A 20,420-nucleotide genomic window follows, 5' to 3' on the forward strand; every position below is an offset into this window, starting at 1 on the left:
TCAGATCCCAGTCAGTTAAATTAGCATGCTTCAGTGACTGTTTTTTGCTGAAATATTTGCTTTACCTTCATCTTCCCTATAGATGATTTCCAATGAAGATGAATTTTTATCCTATTGCTCTATGGGGAACAGGGCCTCTGCCATCTGAATATATAGCAGCTAGGGAATAAAAAACTTCCAGCCCCAGTAGAAGCAGTTTACTCTTAAGGAAGATAGCAAGCTCTGAATCAGTCCCTAAGCATTTCCTCTCTTAATGCATTTTGTCTCTACAAGACAGTGCATACATCTCAAGTATATACTAAAAGAATCTTCTGACTCCAATTACTGGCAGTGTCCAGTATGAGATTGCTCCTGAGGAAGATGCAGGAACTGAGTAAGAGGATGTAGGGAAGTCTCACAGTAGTTAGCATAAGTCTTTAACTTCAGATAGGCTTCTGCTCGGAAACATTTGGTTCTCATTTTTAAACATTAAGGCCTGTTAGAGTGGATTCTTGTGTTATCCATACTAACGTACTCATTTTTGCAGTCAGCGTGACTTCTCATAGTAATGATTTTTCCATATTGTAACTGTATTATGCAGAGGTTTTATTTTTAGTTCTGGTTTTAAATTTCATTAGAAGTAGTTTTCACGGACATGGAAAGCAGAAGCTCCTAATGTATCGTTTCTTTTCCATTTCTTACTTTGTGTAATGATTTGTAATTGTTATCTTACTGAAACATCTAACCATAATAAACAACCAGTATTTTCAATATTGCTGTAATTTTCTGTACTTGCTTTTCTACACAGTGTTGATGTATTCTCTCTGTCTTTCTGACCTCATATTTGTCCTGTCTTCCATGTTCATTGCTTTCTTGACTGCTGAGCTATGTTTGGTAACTGTAGCTGAGCAGAGGCAGCAATAGAGGCTGTACTAACCTCCTTAGAGCACCTGGGTTATATACAGAGATTTTTAGTGCACCTTCAGGTTTCTTCTCCTGCATCTTCACTGCTTTGGTACCTTACCCATGTCAGGTGTCTATAACTTTACTTCTAGCTCACATACAGGTGTATCAAATACATAACCTAAGGATTGTTTAAATGAGCACTGAGAATTGTTTAAATAAGGGCAATGAATTAGATGAGATGTAATTGTACTGGCGTTCTGTATGTATTGCTAACATATTCATGCTACTTGAATTTTTTTAACCCAATGATGCTAATTGTCCTCAGTGGTTAAAGGGATGAAATAGATGCTGTTTTGCTATTGCATAAGCTTTTTATATGAACCTTTCTCTCTGTGTGAAGTACCATTGTGTGGAGAAGTTGTCTTCAAAGTTTTGTAGCTATTGCAAAGGAAAATGTGATGAGATTGGTTTTACTTTAAGAATGGCCACCACTACACTTACAATTACTTATCTTTGCATGCTTTAAAACTATCCAGAGGGTATGGCAGGTACATCAAGCAGCCTATATTTGCAAATCTATATGTATATGTATTTGAAATTTCCCTACTTACATTACAAGAATTTGACAACATGCAATCGCAGTATTGTGCCGTTTTTCTTCTGGCAAATTACTTCAAGGATTGTTCCGAAAATAATATTTATTCTTTATAGAATAGAGATTTTAATATACAGAAGGCAATAAAATCCAGGATAGTTTCAATTATACAGACAAAAGCTGCTGTCTGATTTCCTTATTTCTGTTGCAGTGGCATGTATTTATGAGGCAAAAGTTGCTTTTCTGTTACTATCCCGAGCCCCAGCATACATCTTGAAGGCACTTATTTTATTACCTTATACAACAGTCTCTCTTTTCAAAATCAGAACATTGGGCAGTCGCCCATAAGCTGTCAACTGTAGGGAAGTCACAGTGATATATATTCATGGTCTGCTCATTTTATTTTTTGGAAGACTCATTTTTACCTCTGGGTTCTGTCAGTAGTCTATAATGGGAGTCTTTTTTTGTTGTTTTTTGCTTTTTTTTTTTTTACTTTAGTGGAGTTTTTGAGAGTGAAGTGATTGCTGGCCTGAGCCCTTAGATTGATATTTCAGGACAAATCCTGATAGTATTGTTAACAGTGGCAAAACAAATCGTGACAGTAAGTATGTGAAAATAGGCAAATAAAACCAGATCTGTATATCTGACTAAAGAGCTATCCTGAAATACGAGGGCTGCTCTGAAAGTAATGCCTCCTATTTTATGAGGCTGGCCCACTATATCAGAGGTGGATGTTGGTGGGATGGCACAGGGGATTGAACCTTCCTACCAATAACCCATTATGTTTTGTTGCCATGTGACAGATGGCAGCATAGGGGCAGTGTGACAAAATGATATCTGATGTGGAAGTGCTTATGAAACACAGGTATGTCACTGAATTCCTCCATGCAGAAAAGCACCCATTGATATTAATTGATGCTTGCTGAACACTTATGGAGACCAAACAATGGATGTGAGCACAGTGAGGAAGTTGGTGGTGTATCTCAAGCAGTGCTGGTGCAGATCTTTCATTTTTTCCCCTCTCCTTTACTTTAAGGCCATTTTCCCTCATCCTATTTCGATCAGGCAGTGTAAAAATTTGATCCCCTGCTTATAAGCTCCCTTCAAGTACTGGAAGGCTGCAATGAGGACACCCAGGGATCTTCCTCAAGAAGCTCAACTTCCTCAGCCTTTCTGCATAGGGGAGAGGTGCTTCAGCCCTTTGATCATCTTCGTGGCCTGGACCCATTCCAACTGCTCCTTGTCTTTTTTTGTGTTGGGGCTACTAGGCCTGGGCACGGTCCTTATTCAACCAATTCCTTATACACCAAACATTATCTCAGAGATAATGTGGGACCATGTCAAAGGCTTTGCACAAGTCCAGGTAGACAACATCAGTAACCCTTCCTGTGTCCAACACTGCATCATAGAAGACTGTTCCAAACAGCTCTTTCCTAGGGGTGGGACACGGGTCATGATATCCAGTGCATAAAGTATCCCTTGGAAATTCCAAAAAAAAAATATCCCAACTTTATGAGATCCTTTTTGTCCTACGATTGAGTGCACTTTACCCTTATGCATCATTTGCACGGAAACGTGGTTTCTTACCCATTTTTCCACCCTTCTCTTCCCTAAACCACCTCAACCTGCACCAACTAATCCTCCCAATGACTCCCGACGTCTTTCCGAGCCTCCTCCCCACCGCGCTGTCCGCGACCTTGCCCTCCCCTCCCGCGGGGCTGCCCCGCTGCGCTGCCGGACAGTGGCCATTAGGTGGCGCCCCAGCACCGCCCGGCGGTCTTGGGGACAGGAATAGAGCTGAAAAGTGCCCTTCTCCCCGTGCTGTTCTGTCTCAAAAGTTCTTATTACTGTCATTTTTAATCTTGTTTTTAATTACAGACCACCCGATTAAGCTTAATTTCTACTTTTTAACGTTACTTTTCATTTCGTGTTTAATTGCGGAACTGACAAGTCCCTTTTTTTACTTCTTCCCCTTCTCCTTCCCTTCCCCTCTTTTTCATGGTAATTCCAGAAACTATAGCTGAATGTCCTGTTGTTATTTCTCACGTTACAGATTGTCAATGAAATGAGTGCACTGAAGGCAAAGGATGGATAGCAAACAGATGATGCAGACTTTTAACGTATACTTAAAAACAACTGCTGTGTTAGTTGTGGCTGATTGATTCTTACAAAGCTGTCGCTGAAGTTTGTTAATGCTGGAGGAAAACTGCCGTCTGATGAAGGCTTGGTGGGGTTACAGGGAAGTTAAAGAATGCCACTGAATGAGCAGCGCCTGCCGTAGTCACTGAGGGACACCTTTGTGAATCTGATCTTGTACTTTTGCTCCACCTTCATAATATTTGTGTGGTTTTCACTGAAGAATAGCAGGGCTGCTGGTAGCTGTTGTGAAGTCTGCAGCTTTGGTGATTAGGAGCTGGCAGTAGGAGTTGTATTTCTGTTTAGGGAATAAAGAGGAATTTCGTTTTCAGTAATTATCAGGTTTGTTTAAGGTAGAATGCTCAGAGTTCCTGGCCAAGAAGCTCAGGTTCCAGACATAAAGAAAATGTGCGTTTAAAGAAATATATCTGTGACAGAATCAAATCACATATTTTATTCGCATTCTACCATTCTTTTTATAAAAGTAAAATGAGGACTGTTTTACCAATTACGTGAGGTGATTATGATATCCCTTTCCTTAATCCAATAACATCTACGATGACTGAGGGTTTTATAATGTTTCTGAATTGAAATTAAAGCTTTCTGTTCCCCCAAGGAAACCAAGGCAGATATTCCTAATCAGGATAAGCTCTGAAAGACAAGTTGTGGTAATTTTCGAATGGTTGTATGTGAATGCACTTTTTATCACTGTAAACCAATTGGGAAGTTGTTTTCTTCAAAACAATGCACATCTTTATTTGCTTCTGATCAGTATTAATTGGCAGCGTTACCAATAGAGATCAAAGCCACTGAATATACGGTAATACCTTCAGTGGAATACATTGGTGGTTTAGCTGCCTGAGTAATTTGCCATTTAAAACTTGTTGACTATCATGATATATTGCATTTAGCTGAAGGACTTGGGTGTATTTAAAGATCGCTAGACCAATATTAAGTCTTTTGTAGCTGTAAATTCTGGGAAAATTTGTTTCTCCTAATATAGAAAAACAGAGAAACGCAAGTCTCAGGGGAAACATTAATGCCCCACTTAAGCAGTGTTAGCCTTTCATAAGCAGCAAATCTCATTTCTCTCTGGGGAGTCCCGCCTGGAACGTAAGATAACCTACACTTACCCTTGCTTTATTCAGCGACTCCATAAAACTCTACAGCTGTAGCTGACAGCAGAATATTTAAATGATTTGAACAGTGTAAATGCCTCACGTTCATTTAAATAACTGAAGAATTCAATCACTTGAATGCCAATGATTATTCCTATTGGAGTTTACATTTTAAAAAAGACAGCCCATCTGAATCCCTGTGAGAGCATTAAATTGCTGTCTAATTAGAAGTGCAAAATTACATATATTTAAAAGATAATTAAGGGTTTGAAGGCTGTTGAATAACTGGTTGTACATATAAATGAATCACTGAAAATTTGTTAGCAGTATGTGAAGCTTTCTTTTATTCCTTGCTTTCAGCTTTGAAGTTAGGTATAACTGAGCTCATGGGTTAAAGTCTGGTAGTATTAAGATAAAGGCAGATGTTTTTAATTATTTCTACTCAAACCCCAAATAATTATAAGCAGCTGCCAGTTTTACATAATCCCAAATGATAAGGTCCTGAGAATGCAAATAAAATCCTAAATAGAGAGGTTGTTTTGTTTTTTTTTTTCCAGCTTAGTAAATCGCATACATGTTGCATTGCTAGACAACTGCAATCCACCTGAAAATGCGAGTTCAGCCAATGCACTCTTTGTCCAGTCTGTAGATGTGTGACTTAGAGCTATTTTTTGTTCCCTTGCTTTTTACCTCCTGCTATGTATTTCCATATGTTGTTTCATCGATGCGACCATTTATGCAGTATTTGTAATGCAAACACATATGTTATGGTTATAAATAGAGAAATGCAAATACATGTGGCACAAGATTTTTTTTTTATTTTATTTTATTTTTTTATTTTGCTAGGAGGTTCTTCTGTGTATGTGGTACATTTGATTGCTCCTGCTTATTCGCTTCCTGGAAACTTTAAATTGTGTTTTTCTCTTTACCCCAGTGAATGATATGGCTCCTGTTGTCAGCTTCTCTCTGCAGTGTTGCTGGAAATTTTATAGTGTGGCAGTTTTTCACTGCTATCTGGCATGAAAAACGAGTCCAAAATAACTGTTTTTCACTGCCAACCATAACCTAGAAACTTCAGGATTAATGACTTAAATAATAGGCTTATCATGAAAGTCTCCCATTGGAAAGAGAAGTTCTTCTTTTCCTAAAGTAATCATAATGTTACTTAAAATATATATATTTTAAAAGGACCTTTGTGTAGCAAGCAACTTTCTTTCTGACTTGATACCCATGAGTATTCTACAAATTTAAGCTTTCGGTTGTCTTCTATTAGATGCTTTCTTGCTATTGTATTTTATCCCAGATGATTCCACTAATGGGGCTAGGCAAGTTCACTGAAGTTTAGTGATGCTTTCAAGGCAATCTGAAGTTGCCCTGATGCTATCAGAGTAACCTACTCTCATACCTCCCAGTTATCCAGATGGAGCACGTCTGAGAAACTGCAATCACCTTAGACCCAAGGCTTGCAGCTGTTAAGACGTAGCTTGCTCCTTCTGTGATCAGATGGCTATACTTTGACTTAATAAACACGTGGCCGTATTTAGTGCAGATGGTTTGGGACAGCTCGTGTTAAAAAAAGAAGGGGGGGGAGGGGCGGGGGGGGGGCGAAAAATCAAAGCAAAGAGCTTACGAATGGCACATGTAAATGGTTGTATGGGAGGTGGTGAAAAAATGTGATTCAGTCCTTAAACTGTACACACTGCACATTGTTTGAATCACCCAGTGCTATAACAGTTTGGCCAATCCTCAAATAAAAGATAGTCAGTAAGATAAATCTCATTCTGGTTTCGAAATAAAATCATTTCCCCTGCTCTTTCCACAAACAAAAGACTGTTAGAGCTAGCATTGAGTTCTGAACAGACTAAAGGATTCTTTATTCACAGTCCAGGTATTTGAAAAATTTCATTGGCTATCATTTCTTTCCAGGTTTTAACTACTCTATAATATCACCGCACAATTTATACTGGTCTAAGTAGATTAACAACACGCAGGCTAAATCTAGCCCTTTTCCTCCTGCACTTAAATCAATGCAAGTTGGTAGAGCTCCTAGTTTCTATCTTTCCCAATGGGTCCCTTACTAATTTGTTTCAGTGCTTTATAGTAATCTTGCGAATGGGATTGGCTTCAGTCTTCAATCGCTATTTTATACTTCACCCGGGAGTCTCAGACAGAGATAAAAGTGAAGGTAGATTCAGTATGTTACCAAAGAAAATGGCATAGATGAATGTCATTCTTACAAGCTGGTGAATAGCTTCTATGCCCGTGAATAACTTTTACTGAGAAATTAGTTTAGCAGTAAAACTAAATGAAACTTGAGAAGAATGAATTGTAGTTGTGTGAAATACTTAACATTTGATCTCCTTGCATTTATTTTACATATGAATATGTAAATTTACTGTAAGGAGTAATCTTCACAGAAAAATAGACACATATTTCCAGGTATAAGATATCCAGGTATAGAAATAACTGCTATTTTTGTTATTAGAACAAAATCCAGTCCTTGCTGGAAATTGAATTTTTATTTTCTCTGCCATTATTAATTTTATCATAAACATATTCTTCACACATTGAACTCCTGTGTAGGAATTAACACTAGTCCCCTGAAGTGTAATAACAGAATGAGAGGTTAGACTTCTTAGTACTTTATTACTTCCTGTCCTAACTATGGTTTAAGATCTCTGTTTTCAGTTTATTCAAGTGTGTATGGAGTCTTCTGCTTTCTTAAGCACTGGGATTTTGACTTGCTTTCTACTTACCTGAATTTTTAAGACATGATACTTCCATTTCTGGCTTTGCTGCAAAAATTTGAATGTTTTATAAAGCAATTTGTGTGGTTGCTTTTGGATTTTGTTTTTGCTTTTTGCATGCACAATATGGAATCTATATAATTTAAATAAATAAAGCCCCCATAATCAATATGATACAAACAATTTATTATATACTCAAAGCCCACTTCTGCTGTCAGACACACAAGATCTACTCCTATTGTCATATGTAAGGACTTGCACATGTATCTGAGAATGCATTTTAGCCCAGAAGCCCTTCAACATCTGTGAGTAAGGATGTAATTAAACATTGGACACAGTACAGGAGTTGTTTCACATTTGTTCTACTCAAATGATCCCAGTTAACTTCTATGTAACACTTTTCAGCTCTCAGTATTTTGGATCTCAACTGCCACAATGTCTATGCTGGTGTGAATAAATAAGACCAAAGCCACAGAGAGTAGGCATAGTTTGTCCTTGTAACGATTAAAGATAATATTGATATAGCTGCAGCCACAATTAGAGGTTTGCAAAGCACAGAAAGCTACCAAAATCAAGTCTTGCTCATGAAGCAGATGTTATCCTCTCCTGCTTATACTTGTGAGATTTAACTATAGGGGCTTCCAAGTTTTGTACTTCTGTACTGTGTATAGTTGTCTCTTCAGATATCAGAGCTTAGTTGTAAAGCAAGAAAAGCAGCACTGAGATGCTTGAATTCACAATCTGGCTTATGGACATGCACTGAAATGGGAAAATCTTTACATCTCTGAGTATCCCATTTGTTGAATAGCATCAGCCCAGAAGAAGATACCCTACTTGTTCTGAGAATATAAATTTCTAGCAAAGGGTCAGTAAAAATGCATGAAATTATTCTTCTGTTACATTCACATGAACTGTCGGAAATCAGTCTGAGAGTTGCACCAACAGAGTAGTTAGTATTTTTTATGAATGAGATTTTTTTTATGAGACTAAGAATTGACTCAGGATTTCATCCCAAGTAGATTCCCAAAAGGCTGGTCTGTAGAAATAACTGTTTCTAAGTTCTTTTTAGGGAAAGAATTTTGTACTAGCAGAAATATTACTGTTCTTCCAATATCGCAAAATCTGTGATTACAATTCAGCGGCTTTTGTCATGCTTGTTTTTAAACACTGTGACTCTACAAAATCAGTGGTGAGATTCACATGAGAATAATTCAGACAGGAAAGTATCAGGATGGGAGTAACCTTTCAAATGCTCAGAGACCAGGTTTTCTCAGTGGCCTCTCTGTGATGTGCAGAAATGGACTCTAAGTTCCTGCTACAATGACCCGGTGATAAACAGTACTGAGCGCTCAGAGCTTTGATTGGTGGTATAATTGGTTCTGCCCTGAGGGAGGAGAATCAACCACATATTCTTCCTTACTGGTGCAGTCTCTATCCTATCATTCTATTTCTGAGGAGTCACAGAATTAATTTGGGGTAATTCTCATAGTTCTCAGCATCTCTCGTCATAACTCATGGAAAGAATTGTGGTGGTCCTCCCCCTTATTTACATAATAAAAGATAAATGGTCATTATTTCACATTGCACAGATCTGCTCCCATTTTTAGACATTTCAAATAGATTCTCATATTTTTTCTTAACTGTTCACAGACCGTCCTAAGTACTTTTCTTCTTCCACTGATCAGGGTTTTTGTTACGCTAGTGGGCTCTCATTTGAATGTTCAGCAGAGGGCAGAATTTCCTATATTATAAATTCCCCCGTGTCAAATCAATTTGTCACTAGAATGTTTATTTAAAATGTGAGATTTACAGGGTAACAGTGACTAGTGATAAAAAAAAAACCCTATAAATTATTAGTATATTACTTTTTTCCCATGAAGTTGTAGATAAAATGTAGTATCAGCAAATGTTAACACCACACTTCCCAAGACTTGCATCTTATCTTGTTTAAAGAGAAGCGTGTAAACATTTTCTTGATAAGATTATAGCAAATATAACTTCCTGTACAGCTGAGATTGTTAGTTTGAGACATTTAACATAAACTACAAGAGGAAGGTCTCGTGTAGGGTTCCATATGAGAAGAAGAAAAAGGTGCAACTGCAGAGTTTGACTTTCTTCAGTGCCCTTCAAGAACTGCTTTGTGTCATGGCAACAGATCATACAAATAGTCATGTATGAAGTAGTTTTTTAGTCTACAGACTGTATTTTTGCAGCATTGTGGTTCATTATCTATCAATTAAGCTGCCTACTCTGTTAGACCTAGCATTTCCAAATAAAATCAGCATACGTCCAAGTTAAGAAAATATATATCTTCTGTTACAAAGTGTTCATACAGGATGTGCTAAACATTTCATTCTTTTTTATGCCAGTATGAAGAAGGGAAGAAACGAAGAAAGCCCAACTACAGTAGTGTGGATCTTTCTGAGGTTGAGTGGGAAGACAGAGATGATGTGGTAAGCGATGTGTTTTAAAACCCTATCAAAAAACTCTTTATGTGGAAGTTGTTTAATTAGTTATCAGAGCAGCCACTTGACTGCTCTCAGAAAGGAAAAAAAGTATAGTCCACTTTACCTGGTTCAGAATTTCAATTATTTATTTATTTATTTATTTATTTTTTAATTGGTTTTGACTTATATGTAAATGGTCATGCACCACTAACACAGACTCCTTGTATGTTTGGTAAAACTCATCACCCAACTTGCACACTCCACACATCCTGCAGTATATTTTTGCTGGATAGCAAGAGAAAGGGAATATCTCTCTCGGGCCCATCCAGACAACTGCTGAAGCTTAGAAATGAATGAAAGTGCTTAACTTCCCTTTAGGAGATCCCACTTTGCTTAATGGAAATAATGAGAACTTTTTTCCTTAATGTACAAAATCTGTATGAATAAGCAAATTGGATTCTCTGTTCAGAACAGAGTCATAAAAGATTCTCTCAAAACTCCTAGTTCAGACATAAGGGGAGCTGCAGAACCATTCAGTCAATGTCTATCATCTGTTATGCACACAATTCATTCTGGTAAACTCATTTTTCAGTGCTTCATCTACGCTGTGATTCACTCTTTTTCTTTCATATCTTGCAGACTTAGCTTTTTCTGCAGTTCTGTATCAAAAGCTTTCCTTATGTCCATGTCTTAACCTTTGCCTGGTCTTTCTGTTATTTCCTCAATAAATCTGATTTGTTAGGCATGATTTGTTTTGTGTGAATCTGTGCTGACTGTCTTTAATTAAATCATAACTTTCCAGGTGTTCCCCTTTCTGTCCTTTAATTTAGTTTCTTTCCCATCAGTTTCCTGCTACCAAAGTCAAAACTGCATGTCTGTGTTTTTCATAGATGTTTCCTAGATCTCTTTTCAAATGTCAGTAACTACATTAGGTTCTCTTGAGTCCCTCAGACCTGCTTTTCCAAAGAGGTTTTGAATACATCCACTGGAAGTTCCCATATTTACTTTCTCATGTCCTTCCTAAATCTGGGATGGATCATGTACAACAGCCCCTGGAGTTTTGTCAGTTTTCAAATGTACTAATTTCTTGATCCCCCTTCTGACATAAGTCTGTGTTTTCTTTCTCCCTTGATAAATTTATCTACCATTCCTCACTCTCTCCACCCTCTTTGTGAATAGTGAAACAGTTCATTTATGTTTTTAGCAGTGGCTCTTTCATCTGGTGATGGATTGTCCTCATCCTTTCATAGGAGGCCATCTTTCCTCCTTACTTAAACTTGTGCACTGGAATGTTTCTTTGGAGTGTTTATTGTATAGTTGCATGGTTTTCTGTGCATACATTACTTAAGACTTCCTCATTAGATGCTCATGTTCTGTACCAACCTTCTGTAATCTTGGCAATAAGGCTGACTTCGTACCTTACCTTTTATCTTTGACAGCATATTAGTCAGTTCCTCTGTGAATGACCTTTTTTAAAAGTTTCTTCTCTCCTTTCAAATGTTATTGCAGTAGTTAAGTACGGCTTTTAAACCTTCATGAATTTGTTTTTCTTCTTGTTTCTCTTTGTTCTTATTCCTTTTTACTTCTTCCAATTATTTATCTGTTAAATTTCTGCAGTTTTAATCATTATTTATGATCTCCTAGTAGAAATTCAGTGGTTTGGTTAAAGTAGCATTGAAGCATTTATCAGACATTGAAAATTATGTTTTATTTATAACTGTGATTTGTTCTGAATGCACATGAAAGCAAGAAGTCCAGATTCAGCTCTCTCTACGTGTTTCCCTTGACACACCCAATCTCTGCCCAGTTTTTTGAGAATTTCTAACAAAAGTTGAATTTTTCAAATCTGGAAACATACAGAAAGTTAAATTTCATACTCTGATGAAAGGATTGTACAGAAAATTTCTCTTTCCCTCTAACGTTAAAAAAAAAAGTTAAAAAGTGATATTTAATTTTGACATAGAGCTGCCTTTAGCAACATAGAATACTACTAGCATATTTGTCTCCCATTTAACACTTATATGGAGGCTGATTATGTTGATTACTTTTTACTACATTAATTCAACGGTTGCATAATTTTCCAAGTATATAGAATGATCTCATACTATAGCAGTGAAACTAGGTTGTTAGCAGTTGATTGGAAGACATTTAGTTGAAAGAGTAGTACTTATCACTATAAAGAGATGAATAAATAGGTTTTCTCCAGAGATTCAATAAGGAAAACGTTTTGCTATGAAATACAGTTGTTGCAGTTATATACTGATCTGTTAATTTCCCAGGATGAAGTACCTGCCATCTTGCTTTTACTTAATTTTATTATATAGTCTTGATTTCTAGCTGAATGAAGATTTGTTTTTGTTGTGGGGGCTCTTTTTGTTCTGTTTTGTTATTGTTGTTGTTGTTGTTGTTGTTTTTGTTGTTGTTGTTGCTTTGTTTTATTTGTTTGTTTTTAATAAAACACTATGAATGAATCTTTGGGGCTTGAAGCCAATTGAAGTGGTACTTTTTTATGCACTTGAGAAGGAAGATGGGACTGCAGAAGAGCTGAGAAAACAGATTACAAAGCCAAGAAATGTAATCACGGCAAGCAAAAAAAAACAAAGGAAAGTAAAACTCCAAGTCCCACATGCAGACTTGATCTTAAACACTACTGAGAGTTGAAGGCCCTTTTCATAAATCTATGACTTGCCTGAGGCTTGCAAAAGGAATGGGTCTCAGACAACTGCAGGCACCAATAGGAGAAAAATGAAAACCATGTTAAAGATAAATGGAACTGTTCTGTAAATGTTAGAAAGTGGATGGTTAATTAAGACCAGCTCTGCAAGTACAAAACCACAAAACTGAAAATGGGAAAATATTTCCAGAATTGCCTATTATGTATTGTTAAAAAAATCTGCAGTAAAATATATGCTTTATTTTATACATGCCCCCAGCTAAAATTATCCTTTTACATTCACTGTCAGAAGATTAAGCCTGTTAATTCAAATGTAGATTCTCCAGAATTAAATTTAAAGAGCAGCAAAGTTTGCAGTTTTAGACAGGTCAGCCATGCACAACTTTGTCATGAAAATAAAACCAGATATTTCACTGGCAAGTTTGGGCATTCTCTTTTCACTCTGTACTAACTCAAAAAGTCTGCAGACTGCATAGACATGACTATTTTCAGAAATTTGGATTAAAATCTGAGTGAATTCCCCAACCTGGGAATGAATGGCATGAAGTACAGGAAAACAAGAGATTTATTTTGCAAGAATGCTGTGTCCAGAATTGTGTTCAGACTGATAAGCGATAGAAGAGAGATTTTAAAAAGCTCATTTTGTTGATATTTTTCTGCATTTTCAATACCTCTAACAAGGGGGTGGGAATTTATTAGCAGTATTGGAGCGTTCCTATTGTAATGAAAATTGTTGTTGCAGAACATTTAATTTATAGATGTAACTTACCGCAGGAAGTGCCCCACAAGTATGGTAATATCACCTTGTAATTGAAGATATCTCCTAAAAAACATCCTAAAGTTTCTATTTCTTCCACCCGTAAATCTGAAAGCATAAAATACTTCCATGTTTCTATGGTATAACTGCCAAGCAGTAACTTTCTAATTTATTCCCTAAAATCCAGAACAGGAAGGCAGACAAATTCAGAATGCAAAGGCTGAGAATTTCTCAGAAACCAGATCTTGTCGTAGTTCAGTTTCAGTCCACAGACCACATTCTCATATGGGCTATGGCAGTGTAGCCTATGCACCTTGCGAGGTACACCTTGTCATTTTTGTACGTAGTCCTGATGAATAGTCATGGCATGTTCCTCTAAAAGAGAGACTGTGCCAATTGGCATCCTCCAGGAGGGAGTCTCTCCTTTTCTGGGGAGCAAATAGATGTGCTAAGAAAAGGCACTGTAGACTTGATGTGTAAGGGATTTGCAGCACAAAGCCTGGAACTCATGCAGAAGCTGACTGAAGGGTACACAGAGCCTCAGAGAGCACAGGAAGACACCTTGGAATCACAAGTGACTGGTTATTTGTGGCAGTCCAAATAGGAACAGATTTAACCATCAGAGCAGGAAGGAGGTAAATCATTCTGTATGAACACTTTGAGTATATTTTGTTTTCCATAGCACCTTTGAGTTTTCTCTCTTTAAAAACTAAATGCAAGTGGATCATAGTGCTCTGTAGCTGTATGTTCCCATTGCAACAGGTTACTGATCAAATGGGCTGTCATGCTTCTACTATTGTTGCATGCTGGGATGTAGTTTCTCATGCTGGTTTGGGATGCAGCCCAATGTAGAGGGTAAATCTTGGCCTATACAGAATACCATAAAATCTGCAAGGGGTTTGTTCATGTGTAGCAGAACTACTTATAAATGGAGAGTACTACTTAGGTCAAATGAACAGAGCAAAGACCTCAAAGAATTGCAGTAGTTGCAAATAAATCATTTGACACTTGTTTCATTCATTTTAGCTTCGAAATGCAATGGTGAATCGTAAAACAGGAAAATTCTCCATGGAAGTGAAGAAGACAGTGGACAAAGGGGTAATGTTAGAAATATCCTTCTAACTAGTTGTAAAGCAAGCAGATGGTTTTTTGTTTGTTTATTTGTTTTAATTTTTACAACTTTTAACATATATTACTATAAACATTATTCACCATGGTGTGTCTTTTCACTCCCTCAATGTATACATTGCTTGGAATTTTTATCACTGACTGCTTGAATTTTTATACTTTTCTTATGGCAAACTAACTGTTTTCCCCCTTTCTTTCTGACTTTCTTGTTCTGAATCTAGAAACGGGTATTGGTGATGACAAATGACTACTATTATACAGACATCAAGGGTACTCCGTTCAGGTAGAGCCGACCATAATAAATGGCCATTTCATCAGACTCATTGGACTTGCATTTGTACAGAGCTTGTGAACTCATTAAAAGCTCATCAGTGAAAGCTGACAATAAAATATCCCTGGACAATGCTGAAAATAGCAAGGGAAAGGAGCTTACTAGCATTCCCTTCAGTTTTTCTAGGGATGGAAAGTTTGTGCAAGCTCACACAGGCAAACTTTCAGTGTTTGTCATGGCTTACGTTTCATTAAAAAAATATTCAGTTGAGGTTTATGTTGAACGAAAGGCTTTCGCAAGTACTTACAGAGCTATAAATACTATAATCCATTTAAGTAATTACATATTGAGCCTCATTTTGATTTTTTTCAACAACAAAATGTAATGTAAAATGAGATAGTATTTCACTTCTAATTTGAGGTTTGGATATTTTGTTTCTCTGAACTACCTAGAGTATATTTGTGTAAATAAAATTGAGCACGGCAGCCATGTTATTTTGCCGTCCATCTTAGCAAAAACAAAAAAAGGCAAGAAGTCACTTTATAAGTGCTCTTATTTGAGTTAGAAATAATAGATTGAACTTTATACTTAAAGTAGGAGGTTGATAGTTCTAATACTCAACTGAAATTTTCTTCAATGGAACCACGTCACAGAACTCAAGCTATGTTTTTACATAGAGAAAATATAGTCACATTTCTCATCTCTGATGCATGTGTTTATTCATCTTAAAATCCAAACATGTGTTGTAAAACTGTGTAATTTTGGGGGAATGTCATTCTTATTCTATTTAGTAAACAGATGTGTGACTACATATATGCGTGCAGTGTGGCTTCTAATCCTTAGGACAGAAATAATAGTAGTAAAACTCTCTTTTCAAAAAGATCTGTATGTAGTTATGGTGGGATGAGAACATAGCTTCAGGAAGACAGCAGGGGCAACATTTATTAAAATATATACTGAAATGTCAAAGATGTTTACTTTCAGCCTATTTCCAGATTGAGCTTTTGATTGCATCATGTGTGCTCTTGGATTTGGTGCTTCTACATATCCTCAAAGGATGAACCCATGCTTTTCAGTCATAATGATTACTGGCAGGATCCTAACCTGAGATACCTTCTGGCATTCATTCATTTAAGGCAGTTATGTTGTGTATGTATTCCATATGAAGAGCTATGTATCCTCCATCTGGTTAATTAAATTTGAATTCTTTTAATGGTAGATTTAAAGTAACACAAAACAAAGCACTTAACTGTAAAAGTTTATGAGGCTGGGGTCATTGCAAAAATGTTGAAGTAGCAAAAAATATGAATAGCAGAATAATCCAAGAATTGTGCTGCTGTTGCTACATATGAAATTATTTTCTCCTCAGTAGTTCCATTGATTCCAGCATTTATGAGTTTCTAGACATCTTAGTCTTGTTTCCTTCAGTGTAAGGCCATAGGTATGTTCAAGGCTCAGCTGGAGATGTGTCATGCTGAGTAAGCTTAGGTGGGCACATTTATTAGTTTGCTAGGTAATACTGATGTACCGCACCTCTAAACACACATAATAAAGGCAGTTGTTGTAGGCTCATCAGAACAGATCCATCAGATCCCACAGAAGCAGCTAGCTGAACAATGTGATCAGTGAGGCTCTGGAAACAGTTTTTGAAAGTTAATAAGTGTACACAAGTTTGAAATGTTAGAAATGAAAATATTTCTGAATGTGTGTTTTTGTGTCACAGATTTCAAGGTCTGCTCTATTTCTCTGCACAGTTTAGGTGTGGCTCTCTCTAGAGGACATGGAAAATATTTCTTCAGAGGGAATGTAACTGTGGAAGAAGGTAAGATACACTCTATCTTCTCATGTTCCTTACACAGTAGTCAAATTGTTGATCTGGTAGGCCTAAAGCTTGTATCTTTCTCTGCAGATTCCATGAGGGAATTAGATTTCATTTTTTAAGATCTTGTACTTCATGGGATGTTTTTACATTAAGCATATTGAGGCCATGAATTTTCTTTAGATGGGCATAAACTCCCCTCCTCCTCTCCCAGTGTTTCACAAACTCCTTGAACACCTCCAGGTGACTCCACCGCCTCCCTGGGCAGCGTGTTCCAATACCTCATCATTCTTGGTGAAGAAATTATTCCTAACATCCAACCCTAACTTCCCTCAGTGCAACTTGATGCCATCGCCTCTTCTCCTACCTCTGTTACTGAGAAGAGACTGACCCCCGCCTTATTTCAACCTTCTCTCATGGAGTGCAGAAAGTAATGTTTTCCCAGAGTATCCTCTACATGGTGTACATATCCAGTGGAGAAGCTTTATACTGTGAGGTGGTGAGGTTCCTGAGGAAAAGAAGTCTTACAGGAGAGGAAAATTTTATGATTTTTATTCCCAAATCTTTCTTGCTAATCCTGCTTCTTAATTCATTGGTGATGTTAATATAGTTTCTTCAGGTATTTGTTCCTCAGCTTTGTTTGTGTCAAAAATAAGTTTCTGTTCCTAGAAGATGTGTAAAAAGAAATGTTTTAAAGTTTATGAATCACAAAAAGCAAACATAAAAAAGCATGCTTGGTAAGACTTGGAGCTTACTCTTCATACTGTTCCCAAACTATATCTCACCTATTATCCATCTCAGCCAGCCATCTGATCCTTCCTTTCAGATGCATCACTTGCTAACTCTCTCTTTCTTGTCTTTTCTGACTGTTTCCCTGTAGTTCACACATCACCATCCTAAGTAGTACAATTGCAGTTCTTGTTTTGAATTCCCTCTTTGTCTTTAATCACCAGGGCTCTGTCTTTACTTAGTATGCGCTCTGGGGGTTAAACCCAGAGCCTGCCTTCTGAATCATATTTGCTTATTGTCTATTGATACATGCTTTAAGAGTTTTGAAAATTGCCAAGGTACACTTTTATTGTGCTATATAACATATGATATAGTTCTTATTTACAAGCATCTGTGTGGCCAGTTAGAACAAAAAACCTATTCTCAACAATCCTGTAAATTGCTGTTTGTGCTCATAGAGAGTGTGCTTAGGTTTTTGGGATTTGTTCCTTTTAAAGAAGTATTATTTAACAGAGAAAAACTCCCATAAAATGAGAAGTATTCATTTTAGCATAGAGAACTTCACTAGCCACAAAGAACAAGGGAATATGTATAGGAGTTTGTATTATTATTATTATTATTAACCATTGTGCATTGCTCTGTTCAGGTTCTCTTCTAAACTTCAAGTATATCACATGAACAGTTTGTATGAGTTAAACATGTTAATGCAATGGCGGTTTTTCCTTCCTTTTCATTTTTAGATCTGATTTAGTTTGCTTTTGCCAGTCTGTTAGATTCTAGAGTGTAGCTGAATAGTTTACTGTGATTTATTATATTGTGGTAATAATGCACTTTCTAAGAAGGAAGGGTTTATGTTATGGAGTGTATGTTAATAACCATCTGTTACCCAGACTGCTCCCTAAATAAACCATTATTATTCCTGTTACAGGTTTACATGATTTAGAACACCCTGATGTATCTTTAGCAGATGAATGGTAAGCCTTAAACAAAGCATGAGATTGGTGTCTGTTACCCTTCTTGGCTTCGTGTTGTTTGTGCTTTCTGTAACCAATTCTTTATGTCCAAAGAGAGATCATGCTTATGCATATTAACATTTTAATGTTTTGACAATGTGTTCTTAGGTCCTATTGCAACACTGACTTGCATCCTGAACACCGTCAAATGACTCAGTTAGAAGCAATTAAACGCTACCTCACAGGAAAAGAGCCATTGCTCCAATGCAAGTATTTTGTTAAGTATACATGTTGTAGAGTTAATCCCAGCTAAAAACTGTTATACTGTACCATCTTTACAAAATGAAAAGCTACTTAGTTTGATAACTTGAGATTGGATTGCATGGCTGATATCACTTTAAATGTCATTTGCTGTTAAGCTTTTCCAGAGGATCAATAAAAATAAAGATGATACAGAATTCTGGGTTTTATGGTAAGCAATGTGCCTGAACCAAAAATTCAAATTTCTGCTCAGATGATATAGCTAAACTGTGCAATATTGTCATATTGTTTCATAAGTCAAACAGGGTTAGTCTGAGTCAGTCCTTGGATTAGTCCTCTAAAAATTGTACCAGATATTTCCAGAGTGCCTTAGGGACAATAGGTATGAAGTTAGCATTACTGGACTGAAAAACAGAATAAAAAGAATCACATAGATAAATGCATATTTTCTCCAAGATCTTTTCATGTACTTAGGGCTTTTGTGACATAGTAGACAGAGTGTTTTTAACCCTATTTTATATGAAAGTGCAAGCGTGGGATATGTACAGGAATGTGCTACACGGAGTAGAAAATGCTTTTTTTTTCTCTTTTCTGTGTGTGTTTCCTTTATAGTTATTAGTAATTAGTAATTATTAGTAATTGTTAATGCATTGAAATAACATAAGGAAAACTACAGTTCAGTTACATATCATATAATATTACATTGTAAATGCTTTATACTGCAGAAGGTTTGAACAAAATACAGCACAGTCTAAAAAAAAAAAAACAACAAACAACATTGTTTAGTCATTTAACAGTAACACAAATTCTCTGCATGTGTGTTTACTGATTTTAATGTAACATAATAGGTGATAAAGAGTTGATCCAGGAAGTTCTGTTTGATGCAGTGGTGAGTGCACCAATTGAAGCTTATTGGACCAGTTTAGCACTAAATAAATCAGAGTAAGTAAGCTTTGAATCAGTCATTATTATCATGGTTGACATGTAATAGCTATGTGTAAAAACTGGTAAAATGTTTTGCAAATCCTGATATTTTGTCAGATTACCAAGATTTATTTGAATCAGATTTTTCATTCCTTTCAGTTTATTTACACAGGAATTTTATTTTTTCAACTACATTAAAAAGAATTAAAAGAGCATATTAACCAGTGTATCTTAAATACCACCAGTTTTGAATTCTATATTAAGTGTTTATATTGCACTATACATCATGATGATTAGTTGTGTAAGGTTACTCAAATTTTACAATATAACTAATGAGATTGTATATGAAGCACAGCACACAGTTGAGACTATTTCTAACAACTGTTTAGAATAATTGAGGAATTTAATGCATAATTTACCAAAATTGTTTATTGAATGGGTAATTTGTCTCAGAACAAATTATATACAATTATATACAGTTTTTTTAAAATTAATATTTTTTTCTTTTCCCCAGAGCTAAGTGTTAAGCAAGAAGATGTCATATATATGTATATGGTACAGGAAGCAGATGTTAAGATTAGCAGTTTCCATGAGATACTGCTGATAAAAGGCAATTTGGGGAGTTGTCCTGATTAGCTTTTTTTAATTTTGCATCATGTTTAGAAGTTGCAAGAAAAAGATATTTTTGGAAATGCATACTGAATAAGTAAAATCAAATTCAGTGAGAACTAATTCAGCAAGCTGATTACTCAGTGTTCTGTTTGAAGAATAAGATGGGAAAATATAGCATGCTAGTATGCTGTAGGCATCAGTTAATGTGTATAAGATGTACAGGACTTTTAGGAATCCTCCTACACAATGAAATAACAACAGGCCCAATAAAAACTAGGAGGAAAACTTCAGCGACATACTAGTTGGAGACTTGATCCCCTTGTACTATTCTCATGTACACTAACAAGATAGGACATCTCAGAAC

At 36.4% G+C, this 20,420-nt stretch overlaps 1 protein-coding gene across 5 annotated transcripts in view; it reads left to right on the top strand.

Annotated features, from left to right (window-relative positions):
- CACNA2D3 (calcium voltage-gated channel auxiliary subunit alpha2delta 3) overlaps positions 1 to 20,420 on the top strand; it is a 333,983-nt gene that overhangs the window by 242,770 nt on the left and 70,793 nt on the right. For all 5 annotated transcript variants that reach the window (XR_001558078.2, XR_004308777.1, XM_015875440.2 and 2 more), the window contains 7 exons: positions 9,851 to 9,934; positions 14,386 to 14,457; positions 14,709 to 14,770; positions 16,513 to 16,580; positions 18,235 to 18,280; positions 18,428 to 18,525; positions 19,369 to 19,462. Coding sequence is in view for 3 of the 5 variants with exons in the window: in XM_015875440.2 (XP_015730926.1) it covers positions 9,851 to 9,934; positions 14,386 to 14,457; positions 14,709 to 14,770; positions 16,513 to 16,580; positions 18,235 to 18,280; positions 18,428 to 18,525; positions 19,369 to 19,462 (524 nt within the window). In the remaining 2 variants the exon portion in view is untranslated. The remainder of the gene's footprint in view (positions 1 to 9,850; positions 9,935 to 14,385; positions 14,458 to 14,708; positions 14,771 to 16,512; positions 16,581 to 18,234; positions 18,281 to 18,427; positions 18,526 to 19,368; positions 19,463 to 20,420) is intronic.

This window comes from Coturnix japonica, chromosome 12 (genome assembly GCF_001577835.2).
Source record: "Coturnix japonica isolate 7356 chromosome 12, Coturnix japonica 2.1, whole genome shotgun sequence".
In the NCBI taxonomy this organism is placed as follows: Eukaryota; Metazoa; Chordata; class Aves; order Galliformes; family Phasianidae; genus Coturnix; species Coturnix japonica.